This window comes from Macrobrachium nipponense, chromosome 12 (genome assembly GCF_015104395.2).
Source record: "Macrobrachium nipponense isolate FS-2020 chromosome 12, ASM1510439v2, whole genome shotgun sequence".
Lineage (NCBI taxonomy): Eukaryota > Metazoa > Arthropoda > Malacostraca > Decapoda > Palaemonidae > Macrobrachium > Macrobrachium nipponense.
The window spans coordinates 49,466,948-49,487,569 of record NC_087205.1 but is presented as its reverse complement, the minus strand read 5'-3'; the positions used below and the strand labels follow the sequence as shown (position 1 = coordinate 49,487,569).

The 20,622-nt window shown below is 44.9% G+C and overlaps 1 protein-coding gene across 1 annotated transcript in view; it reads right to left on the bottom strand.

Annotated features, from left to right (window-relative positions):
- Positions 1–20,622, bottom strand: part of LOC135224520 (PAX-interacting protein 1-like) — a 363,885-nt gene that overhangs the window by 96,071 nt on the left and 247,192 nt on the right. Inside the window, exons 12-13 of the mRNA XM_064263576.1 lie at positions 13,685–13,866; positions 13,385–13,483 (exon numbers count right to left, since the gene is read on the bottom strand). Coding sequence (XP_064119646.1) covers positions 13,385–13,483; positions 13,685–13,866 — 281 coding nt within the window. The remainder of the gene's footprint in view (positions 1–13,384; positions 13,484–13,684; positions 13,867–20,622) is intronic.

The window sequence follows — 20,622 nt, the reverse complement described above, 5'->3', positions numbered from 1 at the left end:
TCAGTGAGTCCGCGAATCCGGAGAATGCAAATACAGGGGCCCACTCTGTACATGAAACCCAAAACATTCTCACTTGACCAGAATCCTTTCTGGATTTTACTACCACCAGAAGTGGGAATCCATTCAGGGAGCAAGGCTCTCATACATGTGCCATGTGCAGCAAAGAGCAGCCTTGTGAAGAAAACCTCTTTGATTCAGCTAGAATAAAACAGAAGCGGTATGAGGGGACCCCTGTGCCTGGGTCCAAAAGCCCTATAAAACAAGTCACTTAAAATAAATACCTTTATGATATAAAGGTATGCTCCTATACAAAATTTGTACCTTTGCGCTCCCCAAAATATTAAAACCTGGGATTTAAAGAAAAGAACCCCGAAAAATCACAAATGTCGTATATTGTATTTTTCTTAACCATGCAAATCTGAGGTCCTTTACTTATGGAATATACTTACAGCGCAGCTGGACCGGTCGTAAGCTTTCGAACAAGGTGGTTCGGTAGTTAACTGCTTGTCCGATAGTCGGGAGTCCTGCCCGACTAGAGGATAAACATCCACTTTGCTTTAGGCCCAGGAACAGAGTGAGGGGTGGCATGAGGTGGGACTATGTGTAAAGGACCTCAGGTTTGTATAGTTAGGAAAAATACAATTTACGACAAATTGTGATTTGTTCCGATACGTAATACAAACCCTAGGTCCTTTACATATGGAAGACTCACTTATTGGTGGGTGGAATCTGAGTCTTATGAACAAACTGGTGTTCGTCCGACCTTGGTTCCCTCCCTGGTTGTCAGAGCAGAGGGAGGGATCCTAGCCTCTGTCCAACTGATCAGGGTGTGCACAGCAGGATCAGTGGTCAGACCTCTGGACCAAATTCATAAGAGGGAGGCAAGCGTGCCTCTTATGAATAGCAAACAAGAACTAGTTCCTATGCAAGAGCCAAATATAATGTCTTGGGTTTGTTTCTTGTTGGCGTCCACTCCCCCCCTTGTTAGGGGGGTGGCGGTTAACCACTCCTATCCCTAATGAAAGGGATAGGACGGGGCTAAGTCGCGTAGCTTACCTGCATCGGCATCCTGTCCAGCACAGTGACGACTGCCACCCTCTGCCCGCAGAGAGAGGTAAGAAAAGAAGTGGAAGAGAAGCCAGTCACACTCTCATTTACTCTTCCATTCATGCAGTCTCACAAGGATGAGATGCTATCTTGTCCGGAAGGGAGCTGGGTAAGCTACACAACTTGTTGAGCAGCCACCACGGGTCCCAAGGAAAGTGTTCAAGGACCTTGTGGGCGATATCCCGAAGGTAGAAGGAGGTAAAAGTGGTCTGGTTGGCTCAAACCCCTGCCTTCAGCACAAGTGCCATGGAGAAGTTCTTGCGGAACGCAAGGGTTGGACCAATACCTCTGACTTCGTGGGCTCTCGGACACAAGGTACTGGTGCCGTCACTCCTGTCTGAAGAGTACGCCTTCCGGATTACCTCAAGAAGCCAGAAAGAAAGAGTGTTCTTGGACACTTCCTTCTTGGTAACCCTGATGCTAACGAAGAGGCGTCGACACTCAGGCCTGAGGCGATGAGTTCTCTTCAGATAGCGCCGTAGCACCCTCACAGGACAAAGCAGCATCTCATCTGCATCGTTGTCAGTGAAGTCCTTCAAGGAGGGGATCGTGAATGACTCAAACCGGTCGTCAGGGACCGAAGGGTTCTGAGTCTTCGCTACGAAGTCTGGGACGAAATCAAGCGTCACCAATCCCCATCCCCTCGAGTGCTTGACATAGAAAGAAAGACCATGCAGTTCCCCTACTCTCTTCGCCGATGCCAGGGCCAGCAGAAAGACGGTCTTCAGGGTCAGATCCCTGTCTGATGACTCTCGGAGTGGCTCAAAGGGTCTGGAAGTCAAACTCCTAAGGACGAGAGTCACATCCCACCCCGGGGGCCTGAGTTCCCTGGGTGGGCAAGACCTCTCAAAGCTCTTCATCAGGAGTGAGATTTCCATGGAGGTGGAAATGTCCGCTCGCCACAGCTTAAGGACTAGGGCCAGGGCGGCTCTGTAGCCTTTAACTGTGGAGACGGAGAGGAGCTTCTCTCAGCGAAGGAAGATGAGGAAATCCGCTCCCTGCTGAAGACGGGCCACTTCCCTTGGTACACCGCTGCAGAGGACTGTCTTGAGGTACCCTGCCATCTCTGTTGCTGCTCGGCGAGAAAAGCCTCTTGCTCGTAAGAGATGGTGGATAACAGCCAGCCGTGAAGACACAGTGACCGAACCACTCGCTGGTACCGTTCCACGTGTGGTTGGCACAGGAGGTTGTGCCAGGGGGGAATCTCTCTCGGTGCCTCGACGAGAAGAGCCAGCAGGACCGGATACCAAACGGCCTGAGGCTATTTGGGTGCCACCAGAATCATCTGAAGATTCGCAGTGACCAGCACCTGCTGATCATTGCGAATCAGACAGAACAGAGGAAAGGCGTAGACGAAGAGGTTGTCCCACGGGTGTTGAAGTGCATCCTTTGCAGCTGCCCACGGGTCCGGCACCTGAGAAGAAAACCTCAAGTTTCCCGTTGTGCTGGGTGGCGAACAGATCCACAACTGGATGCCCCCACAGGTCGAAGAGCCTTTTCGCCACATCTGGGTGAAGAGACCATTCGGTCCCGATCACCTGATTCTGACGGCTGAGCTTATCTGCCACTATGTTCCTCTTGCCTGGAATGTATCTGGCTGACAGCTCTACCGAGTGGGCTGCGGCCCACTCGTGCACCTGCATCGTCAACTGGTGCAACGGGAGAGACACTAGGCCCCCATTTGTAGACGTATGCCACAACCATGGTGTTGTCGCTCATCAACACCACAGTGTCTCATCACTCGTTCCCGGAACTCTTGGAGAGTGAGGAACGCTGCCTTGAGCTCCAGGACGTTGATGTGAAGGTGCTTGTTGTGATGGTCCCACACACCTGCAGCCAGCAACTCCTCCAGGTGTGCGCCCCATCCCTCGGTCGATGCGTCTGAGAACAGCAGCATCTCGGGAGGAGGAGGAGGAGGAGGAGTGCGGAGAGGCACTCCTCTTACAAGGTTCCTGTCATCCAGCCACCAGGCTAGGTCCTGCCTGACCTCTTCAGTGAGAGGGACGGGGAGGTATGGTGGGTCTCTTGCCTGTGACCAACACTCCTTTAGCCTCTATGAAGAGACCGCAGGTGAAGACGCCCGTGAGGGACTAACTTCTCGAGAGATGACAGGTAACCGATCACGACCTGCCACTGCTGAGCTGTCGAGACAGGAACCGGCCGGCTGCCTCCCTGAACCTGCTGATCCGCGAGTGTGCGGGGAAGACTCGCCCTGCTATCAAGTTGATCAGCATGCCCAGGTACTTCATCCTCTGCTTAGGCTCGAGATCTGACTTCTCGAAGTTCACCACAATCCCGAGATCGCGGCAGAATTCGAGGAGTCGATCCCTGTCCTGTAGCAACTGCGAGTGGGAGCTCACCAGGACCAGCCAATCGTCGAGGTACCTCAGAAGACGTATCCCTACCAAATGGGTCTAAGCAGACACCAGCGTGAACAGTCTCGTGAACACCTGTGGGGCGGTTGACAGACCGAAGCAAAGTGCCCTGAATTGGTACACCGTCCCATTGAGGATGAAGCAGAGGTACTTCCTGGAGGACTGGTGGACGGGTATCTGGAAATACGCATCCTTCAGGTCCACAGAAAACATGAAGTCGTTCTCCCTGACGGAATCGAGCTTGGCGAACGAATCGGTTCAAGGGAGAGAGATCTATCACCGGGCGCCAGCCCCCGATGATTTCTCCACCAGGAAAAGTCGGCTGTAGAAGCCCGGCGACTGTCTCGTATGATCTCCACAGCTCGTTTGCCTAGCTAGCTCCGGGTTAACCTGCTTAGACAGCAGAGGGTCCTCTGATGGCACGTAGAACTGCCTCTGTCGTGGTAGAGGAGGGGGAAGCAGCTTGGTCGACCTGCCAGACCTAAGCGATCCCTCCTGTCCGGAGACAAGAGAGTTCAACTTGCCCAACACACCGTCAGCCAAGGCAGATCGGGGCAGACCCACCGTTGTCCTGGGTTCCTTCTTAGGCCCCCAGAATGACTCCAGCCTCAATGGAGGCTCGGAGGGTGGAAGCACCGATCATTCCCCGAGGTCGTTGTGTTGACGAATCAGCGCAATGACCTCTGCAAACGACCTCTGGATCTCGGGAGTGATCACGTCCTGAGGAGATGGACCGTCAAGTCCATCCAGGGAGAACACTTCTCGAGATCCTCCTCCTTCCACAGGAGGAACCACGGCAGACCCCTCTTGGTCTCCTCCAACCACTTGGGCGTACGATCTGGTGGGTCCCAAGACCGTGCCAGGCTCGTAGGCCCTCGTGCTGGGACCGTGAGAAGCGCACTCCTCACGATCGCTCCTGATCGCCTCGCTCCTCCCGGTGTAGCCCGAGGAGGTTGCCTCTGCCTACCAGCAGAGCCGGTGTGGACTGGGGGGGCTGCAGGCGATCGCCAACCCGCGGTGACGATTGAACTGCAGGTCTGGTCCCGCGGTCTCCTTGAGGAGAGCCGCTGGACCGAGAACGGTAGCGACGATCCCAAGCGTCAGGAGAGCTGTTACCTGTCAACCTATCCGTCCGGTCCCAGTGGGAGCGACAGTCAGGAGACCGGTAGAGTCCAATGGCGTGGTGGGAGTGTGCAACGTCCTCACGACACGTCACGGTACCTGGCCCAGCCGAGACTGGACCTGGTGACCGGGGGGACCTCTTCCTCGCCTCAGCCCACGTACGGTCCGGTGGGACCGTCGCGTCAACCCTGGGGACCGGGGGATCGCCACAAGAGCGATTACTGATCTGGCGGGAGTCGCCTGAGTGACTGCCACCAGTCTTCCGCTCTGTGCCTGGGTCCTGCCGGTGAGTAGGCTCAGCGGTCTGGACCCTGGCTGCACAGTTGGGTGACCGTACACTTGGTACTGCTCGTGAACGAGTGGCCGAGATAGTTCCCGACGCCGAGGCAGAGCCTCTGGCACCAGGAGAAGAGGTACCAATGGTAGCCAGTACTCCTCCAGTCCCCGTCTTCTTCCTTGCGGAAGGAGAGACGGGCCCCGTTTCCAAGGGAACAGGAGGACCAGCGGAAGCCCCAACTGTCCCACCGGAGTGGGACAGACCCTTATAAGTCTCTGAGCGAGACTTCTTGGGGGGGGGGGGCACCTTCTTCTTCTTCCTCGGCTGTGGGGCCTTGGAAGTAGAAGGGGAAGAGGTGGCTCCAGATGATGACGAAGACGACAACACCTTCCTCTTCTTCGTCAGCTTCCTCAGGACCACTGTCAGGTCCTCCATCCGGGACAGAGCTGGAGCAGTTGCCGAAGCAACACGGCCCACCTGCACCTATCCGGAGGGACCTGCGGTGGGAGCAGCAACACCACGGGCAGGAGCGAAGACCGCAGGATCTGGAACCAGGGCAGCAACAACTGGAACTGGCAGCAGGTTGAGCGGGGAACTCTTCGGGCACCGAAAGTCAGGGGCTGGGGCGAGGGCAGCAAAACCAGGCGGTGGAGTCGTCTCCTTCCTAGGGACGAACAGCAGAGGGGCCTGGACAGCGGCTGTAGGGGTCACCATCGCCATATGCTGGGTGTATACAAGGTGGGGAGGAGCGGCATACCCAGGCGTCAACACCGTTGTCGTCGTCGATGTCGACATCACCAGGCCATGCGTCACCGGACCAGTACCCCGAGCAGCCAGGTAATACAACAGCCCCTGAAAGCTCGGTGTGCCCAAGAGTCCCAGCGAGTACCAGACCTGCTCGAGATCTGAGTAGGCAAAGGTTGGGTTAGTGGGGGGGGTTCACACCCCGAGCGAACGGAAGACCCCGAGTACAATTGCATGTCGGGGTGCCGCGCCCCCTCCTCTACACTCGACTGGTCGAGTGAAGAAGCAGAACACAACAACTCCCCCGAAGGGGAAGGAGCCAGACGCGGGAGCTGACACGGAGGGGGGAAAGAAGAAGAAGTGTCAGTAACCAAAGACACACGAACAATACAGGTGTTGGCCCGAGAGCAATCTCGCCCTTGGCACCGAGTACACAGTTCATGGGGATCAACTTCTTTAAGAGATCGAAAGGCCCCGCACCTACGGCCCTCCACGCCAGGGCACAATCTCTGGCTGACTGGGGGCGGGGGGTCTCTCCATCTCGTGGCTGCTCATTTCTCAGCACAAGGCACAATAATGCAATGGAAAAACAGTAAAGTAATTACTTACAGTCACACTCCCAGTACTACCAAAGATATCAATCATACAAAAGACTTCATCAAGCTAAGGTGAAAGCAAACGACAATGGTGGGCAGAGCGGCGAACAACACGTCTTACTCCGTCGGCGGCCGAAAGCAAAGTGGATGTTTACCCTCTAGTCGGGCAGGACTCCTGACTAACAGACAAGCAGTTAACTACTGAACCACCTTGTTCGAAAGCTTAGGACCGGTCCAGCTGGGCCGTAAGTATATTCCATATATGGAGGACCGAGGGTTTGTATTACGTGTCAGAACGATTGCTCTTTCTTCAGATCAGGAAAAGACTACCCACTACAGGTAGAGGATTATGGACTTTACTGTTTTCAAACATGATTCTGTATACTTAAGGTAGAGAGCGGGTAAAAACCAAATTTCACTTCTACTGCACCACATCAATCCTATTCTGAAGCGACTGACTTAACACTAAATGAAGTTACAACTGTTGCTCACATTAGAAAATATGGAGCTAGTTCTCATGCACAAACTTGAACAAATACATCACAGAGCGCCTCGTGTTCCTTGACAAAGACGTTACGTATATGTTTATAAAAACACAAAACAAAAGGTTAACTTTGCCTCATCCAGGCTTAATCTTCACAAATACACTCTAGGTTTTCTAAAACCACAAAACTAATAGTTAACTTTGCCTCCAAGCTTAACCATTGGCAGACGGCTAGGTTTTCTAAAGTCACAAAATCCGGGGCACACACGTTGACGAGGCTGAGAAGGACCAGAAGAAGCCATAATATCAACCAACACACACACACACAAAACGCAAGAAAAACGGGCAATGAACCGGGTCAAGGCCAAGAAAGGTAAACACGACTCTCGCCCAGGCAGTCAAAGAAAAGACTGATGCATGATCGTAGGTGGATGGTCTTCGACCATCCTTCACCCGATCTACACATGTGTTGCAGATATCACAAGATTCCTTGCTTTGATCTGTTTTTTAACTGGATCCAAGTAGGCGCTAGAAATTATCCTATTGTTAAGACCGAAGGTTTGTTCGCATATGAACAAACAAAAGGTTAATTTTTCCTTTTCCAAGCTTAACCTTTCTCATCTGGAACGACATCTAAGTTTCCTAAAACCACAAAAGGTTAACTTTGCCTCTTCCAGGAATAACCTTTGACAAAGATGTTCTAGGTTTCTAAAAGGATGATATAGATGTTCTAGGTTAAACCTATCTGATTAAGTTTTAATTGCCCAACAGGACAGAAGTTTCCTCTTCTTCCCCACTAATGAGGTTACAATGGAATTCTTACAGGCCACTGTAAAATGTACCCTTAACAACAACTCAGCTCTAAGGCAGAAAGAGTATGGAATGATAACTTTGGAAGTAGACAGTGAAAAATCTTACTACTTCTAAAAAGAAAACATTGAAGTCTACAAGGTTCCAGGTGCTGAAAATTCCTCTAGAATGGCACCCTCAGCAATACACAGAGCACTGTTTGACCCCAGGTGACAGCTGTTTTCACTTAAGGACAGATCCTATGATAACTTGAAAACTTCTCATTGGGAGGGGACATTCCAACATCTCCAAGCAGTTAAGGAGATTCATAAGTTAATGGAAGTGTATGGAATTGCATAGTCGAGTTGATTTTCTCTTAATGGAAGAATGAGAGACATCTATGGAGAGCATTAGAAATTCTAAAAATCATTTGCTCTGAGGCTACAAGGGCTCTACAGGAGACACTAAGCAATTCTTGAACTTGAAATTGCTCAATAGTATTTAGAATAGATACAAGGGGCAGGCCTACGAGTCTGAATTAGGCCAAATTTACGGAAACATCCACTGCTTAAGCCTGAGGGCCATCAAAGGAGTAGTAATCGTTTGGGTGTTCCTGTTCATCTATATGCTACTAAGTCTAAATGAGTGCTCCTTAAATCCCACACCAAATGCTAAACTCATGATAAAGAAGGGACTCCGCAAGGTGGCAGCATGCAAACAACATCCCATCCATGGAAGGAGAACCTGTTAGCCCAAGCCATGCCCAAACTACCGCCATCTTGGATGACTCCATTTCTGAAATAAAGAAATTAGATGGAGTCCTCCTCTCAGTTGCAGAAACTCCAAGACAGTTACAACCAAACACAGCAGTCCATCCAAATACCAGTTCCAGAAAGATCATACTACTGGTTACAACAGACAGCGATGGTGCCATGGACGAAGTTCAAAGTCATTTCAGAGATGCCATATAAGCGAACATTGCCAATGTAGATCAAGGCCAGGGTCTCTTGGTAACAGAAATGATGGCAAAACAGAGCATCCTGACATCTCCTACAGTAACCAGATGGACTCCTAGGATATGTATACATGACTGCTAGCAATGAATCTTCAAGAAAAAACCCATTGTAATAGAAATATGGGGAGAGATTTATCCTCAGAGCAGCGACAACTATGCAGTCGGCAGAACCCATGAAGTCACAATCCCATTCACGATGTCACACACCAGAACTGTCACAAAGAGCAAAAGAACATTTGAATAGAGCAGAAAACGTAAATCAAAATAGTATTACAAATATACCACTACGTTGAACATCATACAAAAACAATGTTCACAGCAAACCACAAGGTTGGTATCCCCGCACGACGACATGAATTGTTTGGCAGGAAGGGGCTCCGAAACAGCAAGGAACCCACCACTGACAGCATTGACTGCTTTAAAATCACACTTCTTCACACCACAAACACACAAGTCAAAAATAGTGAAATAGCATCTGTCAGATGGAAGCAAAGGGAGCTCTCAAGTTATGGGAGAACGCCACCGCTGCCAGGTTCCAGATGAGAAACAGGGCTGACAACTTCAGAATCTGTAAATAAACAAAACTTCTCTCTCCCTCAGGAAGAGGATGTAACCTGAGACTAAAATTATAATATGTGAGGATGGAGGGAAAGACAGATGATAGCCATACCGCCCATGCCCCAATCCTACTAAAATGAGGGAAAGAGGCAAGACAACACACACGACTGGCCCTGCAAGAAGAAGGGAAGATCAAATCGTCCACCGTTAAAATTAGTCCCGAACATCTCCAAACGCACACATTCTGAAAGACTAAAACATTAAGAAGTTTCCAGACATGTGAGAAAGATACATAAAAGCATAAATGTCAATACACATATTTTCAAATCAAAGCACTAAAGCAAAGTAAGGGGTCCTGTCTCTCTGAAAAGGCAATACTCTCTTAGGAGACGGACTAGCCTACCATCCACAACGTAAGCGATGCAGATGCAGAGTTAAAGACGTACCTACTGCAACAGTATCTGTCCCAAAGAAGTTCAACACAGCAACAAAGAAGGCTTTTCTAAATTGTTGATGTCCACAGATCTTCTAGGCTGAATAAAAAGAAATAAAGCGAAGGCTACAATAAAAAAAAAACCGGCTTGGAAATGAGAGGGAAACGAAACTCCATTCTCCAAGGCGGTAAAAGAAAGACTTAGCATATCGCGAGGATCCGAGCTTGGTCTAAGACCAAACATCCACTGCGTATACGCATGAGTTGCCAGATGCCACAGATTCCTTGTTTTTACCGGTTTCCATGTAGCGCTTGAAGATTATCCTATTGTTAAGACCGAAGGTTTGTTCTGCATATGAACAACCTATTTTTGGTAATCACTGATGAGTCCTCAAAACCTCCCACTTCCCTGACAAAAAGTCATGGAACAACTTCTCATTTTATCTCATGTGTTACTACATAACCCATTGAAGTATCTCAGTTCACTGGTATGTCAACTTGAAAACTGCTTACTAAATTCAGGTCCCCACCCCCCCCGGTACTCGTGGAGGATGTGTACCAGACACCCCGTGATTAGATAAAACCCGGCGAATAGTTAGAACCACCGCTAAAAACGCTTATAATTGCCTATCTTGAATGTTCAGATACCAAATGTATACCTTAAATAACATCCTACTTCAAATATACCTAAAATTAATAACCTATTACTGTATTAATCTTTGATGTTATATTATTAATATAATTTCAAAATCATCTTAAACATTTTATCATTAAAAATGTATACCTAGAGCCAATAACAGAGGGCGAAAGTTACCACTATGACATGCATATCTCATGTGGTGAGAGAGAGAGAGAGAGAGAGAGAGAGAGAGAGAGAGAGAGAGAGAGAGAGAGAGAGAGAGAGAGAGTTATCCTTATTTAAAAGAGTGAAATGGATAGATTATTATATTTCTTTAAAATACTATCACATACGAATTTTGAAATTAGTTATATTATTATTATTATTATGCGAAAATATTAATAAACATATACACATGTACCATAGAAATTCTCTCAACTCAGTAAGAGAGAGAGAGAGAGAGAGAGAGAGAGAGAGAGAGAGAGAGAGAGAGAGAGAGAGAGAGAGAGAGAGAGTTATCTGTATTTGAAAGAGTGAAATGGAGAGGTTATTGTAGTATTTCTTTAAAATACTATTACATATAATTTTTGTAATTACAGTTATATTATTATTTGAAATTATTAATAAACATATCATACATACATGTACCATAAAAATCTCTCATCTCAGTAAAAGAGAGAGAGAGAGAGAGAGAGAGAGAGAGAGAGAGAGAGAGAACACTCCCTCCCCTCCAGTCACATTACTTGAGATATTTGACAGCTGTTGGTCCTCAGTTTGGTACCTGGAGTTCGAAAGAAAGATGCATGAAGAGTGGGATTTCCTTCACTCTTACATAAATTTTTAATTTATAAACTAAAATCTTACTAATTCCCTTTAGCATTTTCTTTCATGAATTGATATTATTGCTGTTTCCATTAATATTGATATTTGAAAATTAGTAAATCATTTATTTATCATATAAAAATCATACATCTCTGTAAAAGAGAGAGAGAGAGAGAGAGAGAGAGAGAGAGAGAGAGAGAGTTATCCTTATTTTGAAAGTGATATGAAAAGATTATTGTAGTATTTCTGTAAAATACTATCACAAATGATTTTTGTAATTACAATTATCATTATTATTATCACTTGAAAATATTAATAAACATAGCATACATACCTGTAAAATAAAACTCAAATCACAGGAGAGAGAGAGAGAGAGAGAGAGAGAGAGAGAGAGAGAGAGAGAATGCACTCCCTCCCCTCCAGTCACATTATGTGATATATTTGACAGCTGCTGGACCTCAGTTTGGTACAAGCTTTACCGTTACGTTATTTATCTTTTACCGGTGTGAAAACAGCAGTAAACTGTATTCTTTCAAGACCTGAAGTTTTGATTAAAATTATTCTCTCTCAACTTTATCTATGGTTGTGTTTGATCGGATAACTTTACAAGAGTTTTATCTTTGTTACTGATGCACATTAACAGTCATTAGCAACTCGAAAAGTGTTCTCAGCTTCAGCTACAACTTTGTTTAAATTTAACAGTATATTCCTTGCTGATCTTTGATTTATAGCAAACAAAGTTTTTACCTAAAAATATATCAGTCCTACTATACATAACGTCATTTATAACATAACTGCGGTAATTGTTTACTATCATATGATGGTTGAAATACAAGCCAAATAGATGTTGTTATCCAATTCGGTTGAACAGTGGACCCCCCTGTATTTGTGTTTTCCGGATTCATGGACTCACACATTCGCAGATTTCTCTTGGGAACATTTCCCTGCATTATTTGCCTATTCACGGTATTTTTCTATGAGAAATATCCACAAATTTCTGGGTTTTTGTATCAATTTCATCATAAAATGCACTTTTTGTGATAAAACTATTAAAAAACCCAGGTATAAAATTTTTTAGATGGGTTTTCTCTAGTTTTAACTAAGAAAATACTATAAGGTTTCAAGCAATTTTATGGGGATTCCAACTATTCACATGGGGGTCTAGTATGCATCCCGCGAGTACGGGGGACCACGATCTGTCTTTCTTGCTGCCTGGTTGTACGCTGCTGGGCTGCACCCATTACGAGTAAAATTTTAAAATATTTTCAAAATACTGTCGTATCAGTATTAATTGCTAACCCCATCATAAAATCGGATTATCGCAACTCGAACACTACCTGTACTCCTAACTTCTTGCCTTACAGGAGATGTACTGGCTCCCAATTTTAACAAATATGAGCCTACTCATCAAAACTTTAAGGTGCTAAGGCTTTTCACTGAGGATAAGTGAACTCTTGGACAGACCAGAGTGTAACTAGGAAGTCGGCAAACATCCACCCTGTTGTCACATCAGTACATATGAGTAGGATGAAGGGAAAACTGAGGCAGTTACTGTGGACATGAGATAGAGCCCTCTTGCCCTTGGTCCTTTATCACTGTGTAAACTAGAACTATCCTGACTGAGAATAATTAAGAGAATTCCTTTTATATTGGATGGTCTGTCATATGGAGCCCTAGAGGGACCATGAGACTAACTCCTTTGAGGATGAACAGTGGCTACACTATCAAAAAATATATTTCAAAACTATGACCTGGTCCAAAGTCCAGTTGCAAGTTACTGCAAATTATGTTTACCTTTATCTCTCAAGATTTTACATTTGTGTAAAAACTCTAACAATATAATCAAGATGAATTTGTTGATTGTGATGGTTGCTGATTGATTTTTAAGGCTAGAAAAATTTTTATGTTGGGGTCTACTGCTTACCACTTGCCTTATTAAAGTAAGACCCCAAATTAAGCTCAATGGTATGGTGTGAGTGAAGAAATAAGTCCATTCCAGTTATGAAACTATTAGCTATGTCTATCTGGTATATGGAACACAAAATCTTAACTGTAATTGATTACCAAATATCCACAGATAAAATGTTACCGGTAATACCTCAACTTAATGGATATCTGTACTTATCAGTTACATTATTTTCATTATTTCTTGCTAAGCTGCCCTTTTAGATGTGATGCATTTTTCAACTAACCTCTTTAACTGAATGTTAAGTGTAAAATACAGGTTAGGAACTACATGGAATTACTGCTAGCTATTAGATATCTAGAAAATATTGAAGTGCCGGCTATAATTTAGGGGCTTTTTTACTTATCAGAAGGCCACTCAGAAATGCGTCTGTTCAGGTGCTACTAAGTTTTCAATATTGGTTAGTGTCAAATCAATTCAAAAGTGTAACATAGTGAATTAGTAGCAAGGTTCTACTGAAATTTACAATGTTCTTACCATCTGTTTCTGATCTTCGCTTCCTTAAGGCTATTTCTCTCCCAGCCTTTGCCTTTTCTACTGATTCTTTTGATACACTAATTGGATACTTCCAAGCATCTGTAAAGAGGTAACTTAAAAATAATAAATCCCAAGCAATACTGCTTATTTAAACTAATTTCCAATTACAGATTTCATATATATTACAGTAAAATGATACAAGGGTGGAAATATATATCATATATGGCATGAAAAAAAAGCAATTGGAAGTGGTATGTGCAGCACATAATCATAAAAAACCAGCTTGTAAAAGATACTCACTGAAAAGATGAGATGCTAAAGAAGGATCTATTCGTAATGGATCATCCAGATAGTGCTGATAACGAGTACCATGGTATACTAAAGGGGGTGTGTTTTGCCCAAGCAAAACTTCACTCAGCCATACACCATTAACCACAGGACGTTTCCATTCCCTTGCCTTGGTTACTTTTGCTCCTTCAAGCCTATAAAAAAAATTAACCTATTAAAGAAATTACTTTGCCTTTGCCAGCTATATATCACATACTATATACTGTACAAATATGAATGAAAACTTTTACTTTCATAATTAAAAAAATGACAAACAAGGCCTTCAGGGGGTACCAACGACCAAATTTTATGAAATAAAAAAAACTGGTTGACAGTTCTGAAGTTTAATATCAAATAAACAATACTACACTATTGATAAAAAAACACATTTGTACATAGGAAAACCTATCTTTGGTAGTCGCTGTTGAGTCCTCAAGGAGTACCCTTTCCATGGTCTATCCAGAACTACTTGGTGACCAGACGAATGTCAAAGAATTCTTTTAAATTGTCTTATGGCTGGGTAATGTGCCGTAATGATAAACATTATAACATGTAAAAGAGTATAAATGGACTCAGGATAAGAGGGCACTTTCTATTATCCTCAGCGAACGCCAATATACCCAGTTTTACTATTACGTCAAAACTGCAATAAGTGGTTATGAGCATACGCACTATCATATTGTTTACATATGACTAAAATCTGACCAAGACATCATTCCTTTCTATTGGTTAATGTAGGATGATGCCATACCCAAAACCCGTCTTTCAGTCAGGGAAGTGGGAGGGTTTTGAGGACTCAACAGCAACTACCAAAAAAAGGTTTTTCCTACATCAAAACCTGTTTTTTGATAGTGTAGTTGCTGTCTCGTCCTCAAGAAGCTTTACAAAGAAATTGACAGGTGGCGAAAAGCTCTTGGATTCTAATCATAAACCAAAAACACTTTTGCTCCAGGGTCAAGCCACTAGTTTCAAGGCCCCATTCTTATTCCAAATACCTTTAGGTTTGGTAGCAAAGAACAAGAAACTAAGTGCGAACTTACATTTTTTAGGGTGAAGTTCTGTGGTGACTTGCCTAAACATGCTGGATATGGTTGCAGTATTGTCAAACCCTCCCCAGTAATAATTAGCATACTTGCCTGTTGGGAAGACCCGTGGTTCGCAGCTATAGCGCCTATGGGTCAAGAATATCTATGCCACCTACCAATACACAGTAGTAAAATTTGTTCGAGCTTGTGGCACGTGTTGCCAGTGTTAGAAAAAAAACAGACCTTTTGGGATGTCTGCCATGACCTCTAGGTTAACCTTAAGTGCATGAACTGGGCATAATATTATGTCTGCTAATTCTAGTCTACTTCAAATAGGAGATTTCCTTCTTAAAGGAATCCAATTTTTGGCCAGAAATGACAGGCCAGAGGACAATAAAAATTGATTGTCAGCTCTTTGCTTAATGTATTGTCCTGTTTTACGAGAGCCCAGTTTGCTAATACTAGCTCATGATGCTAATGCAATCAAGAATATTGCATACTGTAGCTTGTGAGTTGCGTTGTCCCCCTCAAAGAAGAAGACTCAGGGTTTGTATCAGGTCCACTGAATTGCGGGGCTGATCGAAGTCTAAGAACCTTGTTCATGGACCAAGTAACTGGAACTCTTCTGGAGCGGATCTTTGTAGTACAAAGGACCACAGAAGGGAAGTGACAACTATACCAGAGTCAAATCGTGAAATCATAAATCAATCATTCTGTTAATGCTGCCTTGTATTCCATGCCTGCTGTAACTGCAAAGCATTTGTCTTTGAAAGGGATATGAAATTTTAACATTTCCTTTCCTAGAATTTTTGACTGGGCTATCAGTATTGATATAACATAACTATGTCTTCCATATACGTACAGTGGGACCCCGTATTCGTGGATTTCTCTCTGGACCATATCTACCCATTATTCACAGGAAATTCACCTATTTGCTTTACTTTTGTATGAGAAATGTCCATGAATTCCTGGTCTATCTAATCAATTTCATCATAAAATGCACTTTTTGTGATAAAAACTATTAAAATAAGCAGGTACTATAAACATTTTTAGTGGGGTTTTCTTGAGTTTTACCTATCAAAATAGGCCATTTTCAGCATTTTTATGGGGTTTCCAACTATTCGCGGATTCTAAACATTCGTTGGGGGGGGGGGGGGGGTGGGGGGGGGGGGTGGGGGGGGGGTCTGTACACATCCCGTATCTAGGGGGGGGGGGGGAGGGGGGGGGGGTACTGTATACTGGTATTGCCAGATATATATGAAGTATGTAATTTTTGCATTAGGTACCTAGCAATGTTGGATGAGTAATTTTCACGCTATAGATAATGCAGTGGAACCTCTACATACGAAAGTCCCTACATACGAAAAATCCAGGTTACGAAAGCAAAGATGATTTTTTTTGGCTTCTGTGTACGTAAACAATTCAGGTTGTGAAAGGGTGTATGTACTGTAAACCGAAATTTGCCTGGGCCACTGAGAAAAATTTTAAAACTCATGCGCTGCCAACTCGGTAGACTCTCCACCATTCTCCCCCTCTCCCATTGGTTCCTGATGCTAGTCACCGCCGTAAGATCCTGCTCTCCTACTGGTCAGCATCTGTCCCATCATCCCTCTGCGTAAAGGCGTCCTTCGACCATTTCGTCACATCAGCATTTCGTACGCACATGGAATTTGTTCGTTCACATAGATTTCGTTTGTTAACGTAAATAAGAGTTAGTGATTTAGCTTTCTTTGTAGTAAGTTACTTTATCGTGTTGTGTGTGAGCTTAATTAACTTACGTTATTAGCCATGGGTCCCAAGAATGTTGCTGAAGTTCATGGAAAGAGGATACTTGCTATGGAGATGAAGATGGCGATAATTAAAAAGTATGAAGCTGGCATGCGGTTGAGTGTGATCACTCAGGAATACGGCCGAAATCTGTCGACGATAGGCACCATCCTTAAGCAGAAGGAAGCCATCAAAGCAGTTACACCTTCCAAGGGCGTGACTATTTTGTCCAACAAAAGGAGACACGTGCATGATGAGATGGAGAGGTTGCTTCTTGTTTGGATTAAAGACAAAGATAACCGAGACGACAATCTGCCAGAAGGCCAGCGCTAATTTTGATGATCTGAGTGCCCAGGCCAAAGACGACGCAGGAGAAGGGACATTGACGGCAACCCCAGACTTCAAGGCTTCTCGGGGTTGGTTTGATAAATTCTGTAAACTGACTGGCATCCATTCGGTGGTGTGGCATGGGGAGGCTGCCAGCTCGGACACAAAAGCGGCCGAAGTCTTTATTAAGACATGCAACGAGATGACAATCAATGAAGGCTACAGTTCTCAGCAAGTCTTCAACTGTGATGAGACTGGCCTTTTTTGGTAAAAAATGCCTCACCAGATGTACACCACGCAGGAAGAGAAGAAGCTACCCGGGCATAAGCCTACGAAAGACAGGCTTACTCTTGCACTTTGTTCTAACGCCAGTGGGGATTGTAAGGTGAAGCCCTTACTTGTGTATCATTTGGAGACTCCTCGAGCCTTCAAGGCCCACAAAGTGCTAAAGGAGAAGCTTCCGATGATGTGGAGGGCTAATGCGAAAGCCTGGGTAACGAGACTTTTGTTCACTGAATGGGTAAATCTTTGTTTCGGCCCGACAGTGAAGAAATTCTTGGAAGAGAAGCGCCTCCCTCTGAAATGTCTGCTGGTGTTGGACAATGCCCCTGCTCACCCTCCAGACCTCAAGGAAGATATCCTAGCGGAGTATTCTTTTATCAAGGTTCTTTATCTTCCGCCTGATGTCATATCCGCCCAAGACTTCGAGGGATTCAACATGGGCGAAGCTGATGCAGATTCAGAAACAATTGACAATCCTGAAACTAGTTCGGAACCAGATCTTGACGAGATCGTTGCACTTGGCAAGTCCATGGGGCTGGTCGTCAACGAGGACGACATCAATGACCTTCTTGAGGAGCACCAAGAGGAGCTTACGACAGATGACCTGAAGGAGTTGGAGGCCATGCAACATAACGTCGTTCAAGAAGAGTTCTCTACCAGTGGCAAAGAGGAGGACCATATAACAACAGTAGAAATTAAGGATGTTCTAGCTGCTTTTCATAAAGTGCAATCAATTGTAGAAAAGAGACCCTGAAAAGGCCTACATTGCCTGAGTCGTTTAAGGAACATTTTGAAAAGCAGGCAGAAGCAATCTTCATTGTATAGTTATTAAAAAAAAAAATAATAATAATAATAAGTTTTTTGTAAAGTTAAGTGTTAATGTTTTCATCCATTTGTTAATGTGTTTCGTAAAGTTTGGTGTTAATGTTTTCTGCCATTTTTTAATGTTTCGTAAAATTAAGTGTTCATATTTTCTGCCATTTGTCCTCCTCTGTTGCCACTTTCAGACATTGCCTCACTCAAAAGGTAAGGTTCCCCATTTTACTACATATGTACGTACAGCATTTCTTGTACCCTGTACACTAATACACTTTATTTACAAGTCAGGCACAGTTAGGTTAGGTATTGAATGGTCCAAATTGTTGTATTTCATTGTTTATTGGTCAATTTAGCTTTATTATAAAATTCACTGTGGAGTTTTTGTAGGGCTTGGAACGAATTAGGCAATTTACACGTAAAACGTAGTTCTAGATACAAAAATGATATTGTTAGTATACAATAAAGTTTTGTACATACTTACTTGGCAGATATATACTTAGCTTATGTCTCTGACGTCACGACAGAAAATTCAAAACTCGCCGCACACACTACAGGTAGGTCAGGTGATCTACCTTACCCGCCGCTGGGTGGCGGGTGTAAGAACCAGTCCCCCTTTCTTGTCAGATTTTTTCTTCCACCTGTCTCCTGAGGGGAGGCTGGGCGGACCATCAATCGTATATATCTGCCAGGTAAGTATGTACAAAACTTTATTGTATAATAACAATATCATTTTTGTACATGAGCTTCCCTGCCAGATATATACTTAGCTGATTGACACCCTTGGTGGAGGGAAAGAGACACATACTCACCTAGAAAGTGGGGACAAACACATGTTAAAGGAATAAAATATATTACCTTGGTTCTTACCTGATCTAGGCAGAAGACTTCATAGTTACTGTCTATTAGTCTGCGTTGCCTAAAGAGTTTCAGCGAGAGCGTGACCTGTAGCTGAAGAACTCTTTGGGTCTACCAATGGGAACTGAGTCCACTTACTTGGCAGAATCCAAACAGAGTCTGGTCAATGGGGATCAACCCGCTTACGTGACAGAGCCTATCACTACCAAACGCAAGTAGCCTCAAGCACAACCGATCACCTCACCAATTACAAATATTAGTATACGAAAGAAGGAGCTGCCTCCTGCAACCTCCTTCGTACAACCAAAAAACTCAATATCAAAAAACTAACAGGGAAAAAGATTAAAAAGGATGTGTTTCAGTGCTCCCTGCCCCACCAGCACTGAATCTGCCGATACGTAAGGGCCTAGCCCAAAACACTTTTCATACGTAATCGATACGTCTTTTAGGTAGTGATTGGAGAAGACTGATTCACACCTCCAAAAAGTGGCCTTCATGAGGTTTGCAATGACATATTCTTCTTGAAAGCCAAAGACGTCGTGATGGCCCTTACTTCGTGCGCCTTGACTTTCAGAAGACTAAACTGTTGCTGATTGCACGATGTGTGGGCTTCTCTAATAACATTCCTGATAAAGAATGAGAGGGCATTTTTAGATAAGGGCCTACTGGGGTCCCTTACTGAGCACCAGAGATTGCTTGCATTAGCACCAAGTCTTCTCTTCCTCTGAAGATAAAATTTCAGGCTTCTCACCGGGCAAAGAGATCTCTCCTTTTCTGTCCCAACTAAGGAGGATAAGCTTTCAATTTCGAAGCTCCTGGGCCACGGTGAAGATGGGTTTTCATTCTTGGCTAGGAAAGCCGGAAGAAAAGAGCAAACTGCGGAGCCTCCTTGGAAACCTACCTCACCTTCTAGAGCCTGCAGCTCGCTGACTCTCTTCCCTGAAGCTAACGCACAGAGAAAAAGTGTCTTCATCGAGAGGTCTCTGAACGAAGCTGTATGGGGAGGTTCGAATCTTGAGGACCTCAGGAAGAGCAGTACAACATCTAGATTCCAGCTAGGGACTAAGAAAGCATGCTCCTGTAGCCCTTGATGGTAGAGACTACTAACCCGCATTTTTCTCTCAGGAAGAGAAGGAAATCTGCTATCTGAGTCACAGAGGTACTGGAGGAGGAAACTTTATGAGTTCCTGCACCAACGTCGAAAAAACATCCCCACTTCGACTGGTAGACTCTGGAGGTGGAAGGTCTATGTGCCTTGGCAATAGCCCTTGCAGACTTTGCCGAAAAACCCTTAGCTCTGACGAGACTCTTGATAGTCTGAATCCAGTCAGACTGAGAGCGGGGAGGTTCTTGTGAAACCTGTCAAAGTGGGGCTGTTTGAGCAGATCAACTCTTAGTGGTAGGGATCTTGGAACATCCACCAGCCATTCCAGTACCTCTGTGAACCAGTCGTGGGCGGGCCAGAACGGGGCTATCAAGGTCATCCTCGCTCCTTCTGAAGCTGCGAACTTCCTTAGCGTTTCCCCTAGAATCTTGAAAGGCGGGAACGCGTAAAGATCCAGGTTTTTCCAATCCATCAGGAATGCATCTATTGCCACTGCTCTTGGGTCCACAATAGGGGAGCAGTATAGATCTATCCTCGCATTCCTGGAGGTCGCAAAGAGGTAGAGATGGGGCCTGCCCCACGTCCTCCACAGCTCCTGGCATACGTCCGAGTGCAGAGTCCACTCTGAGGGAAGGGCTTGATTCCTTCTGCTTAGCAGATCCGCTCTGACATTTCTTTCTCCCTGTACGAACCTGGTGAGAAGACTTATCTTCCTTTCCTCCGACCACAGG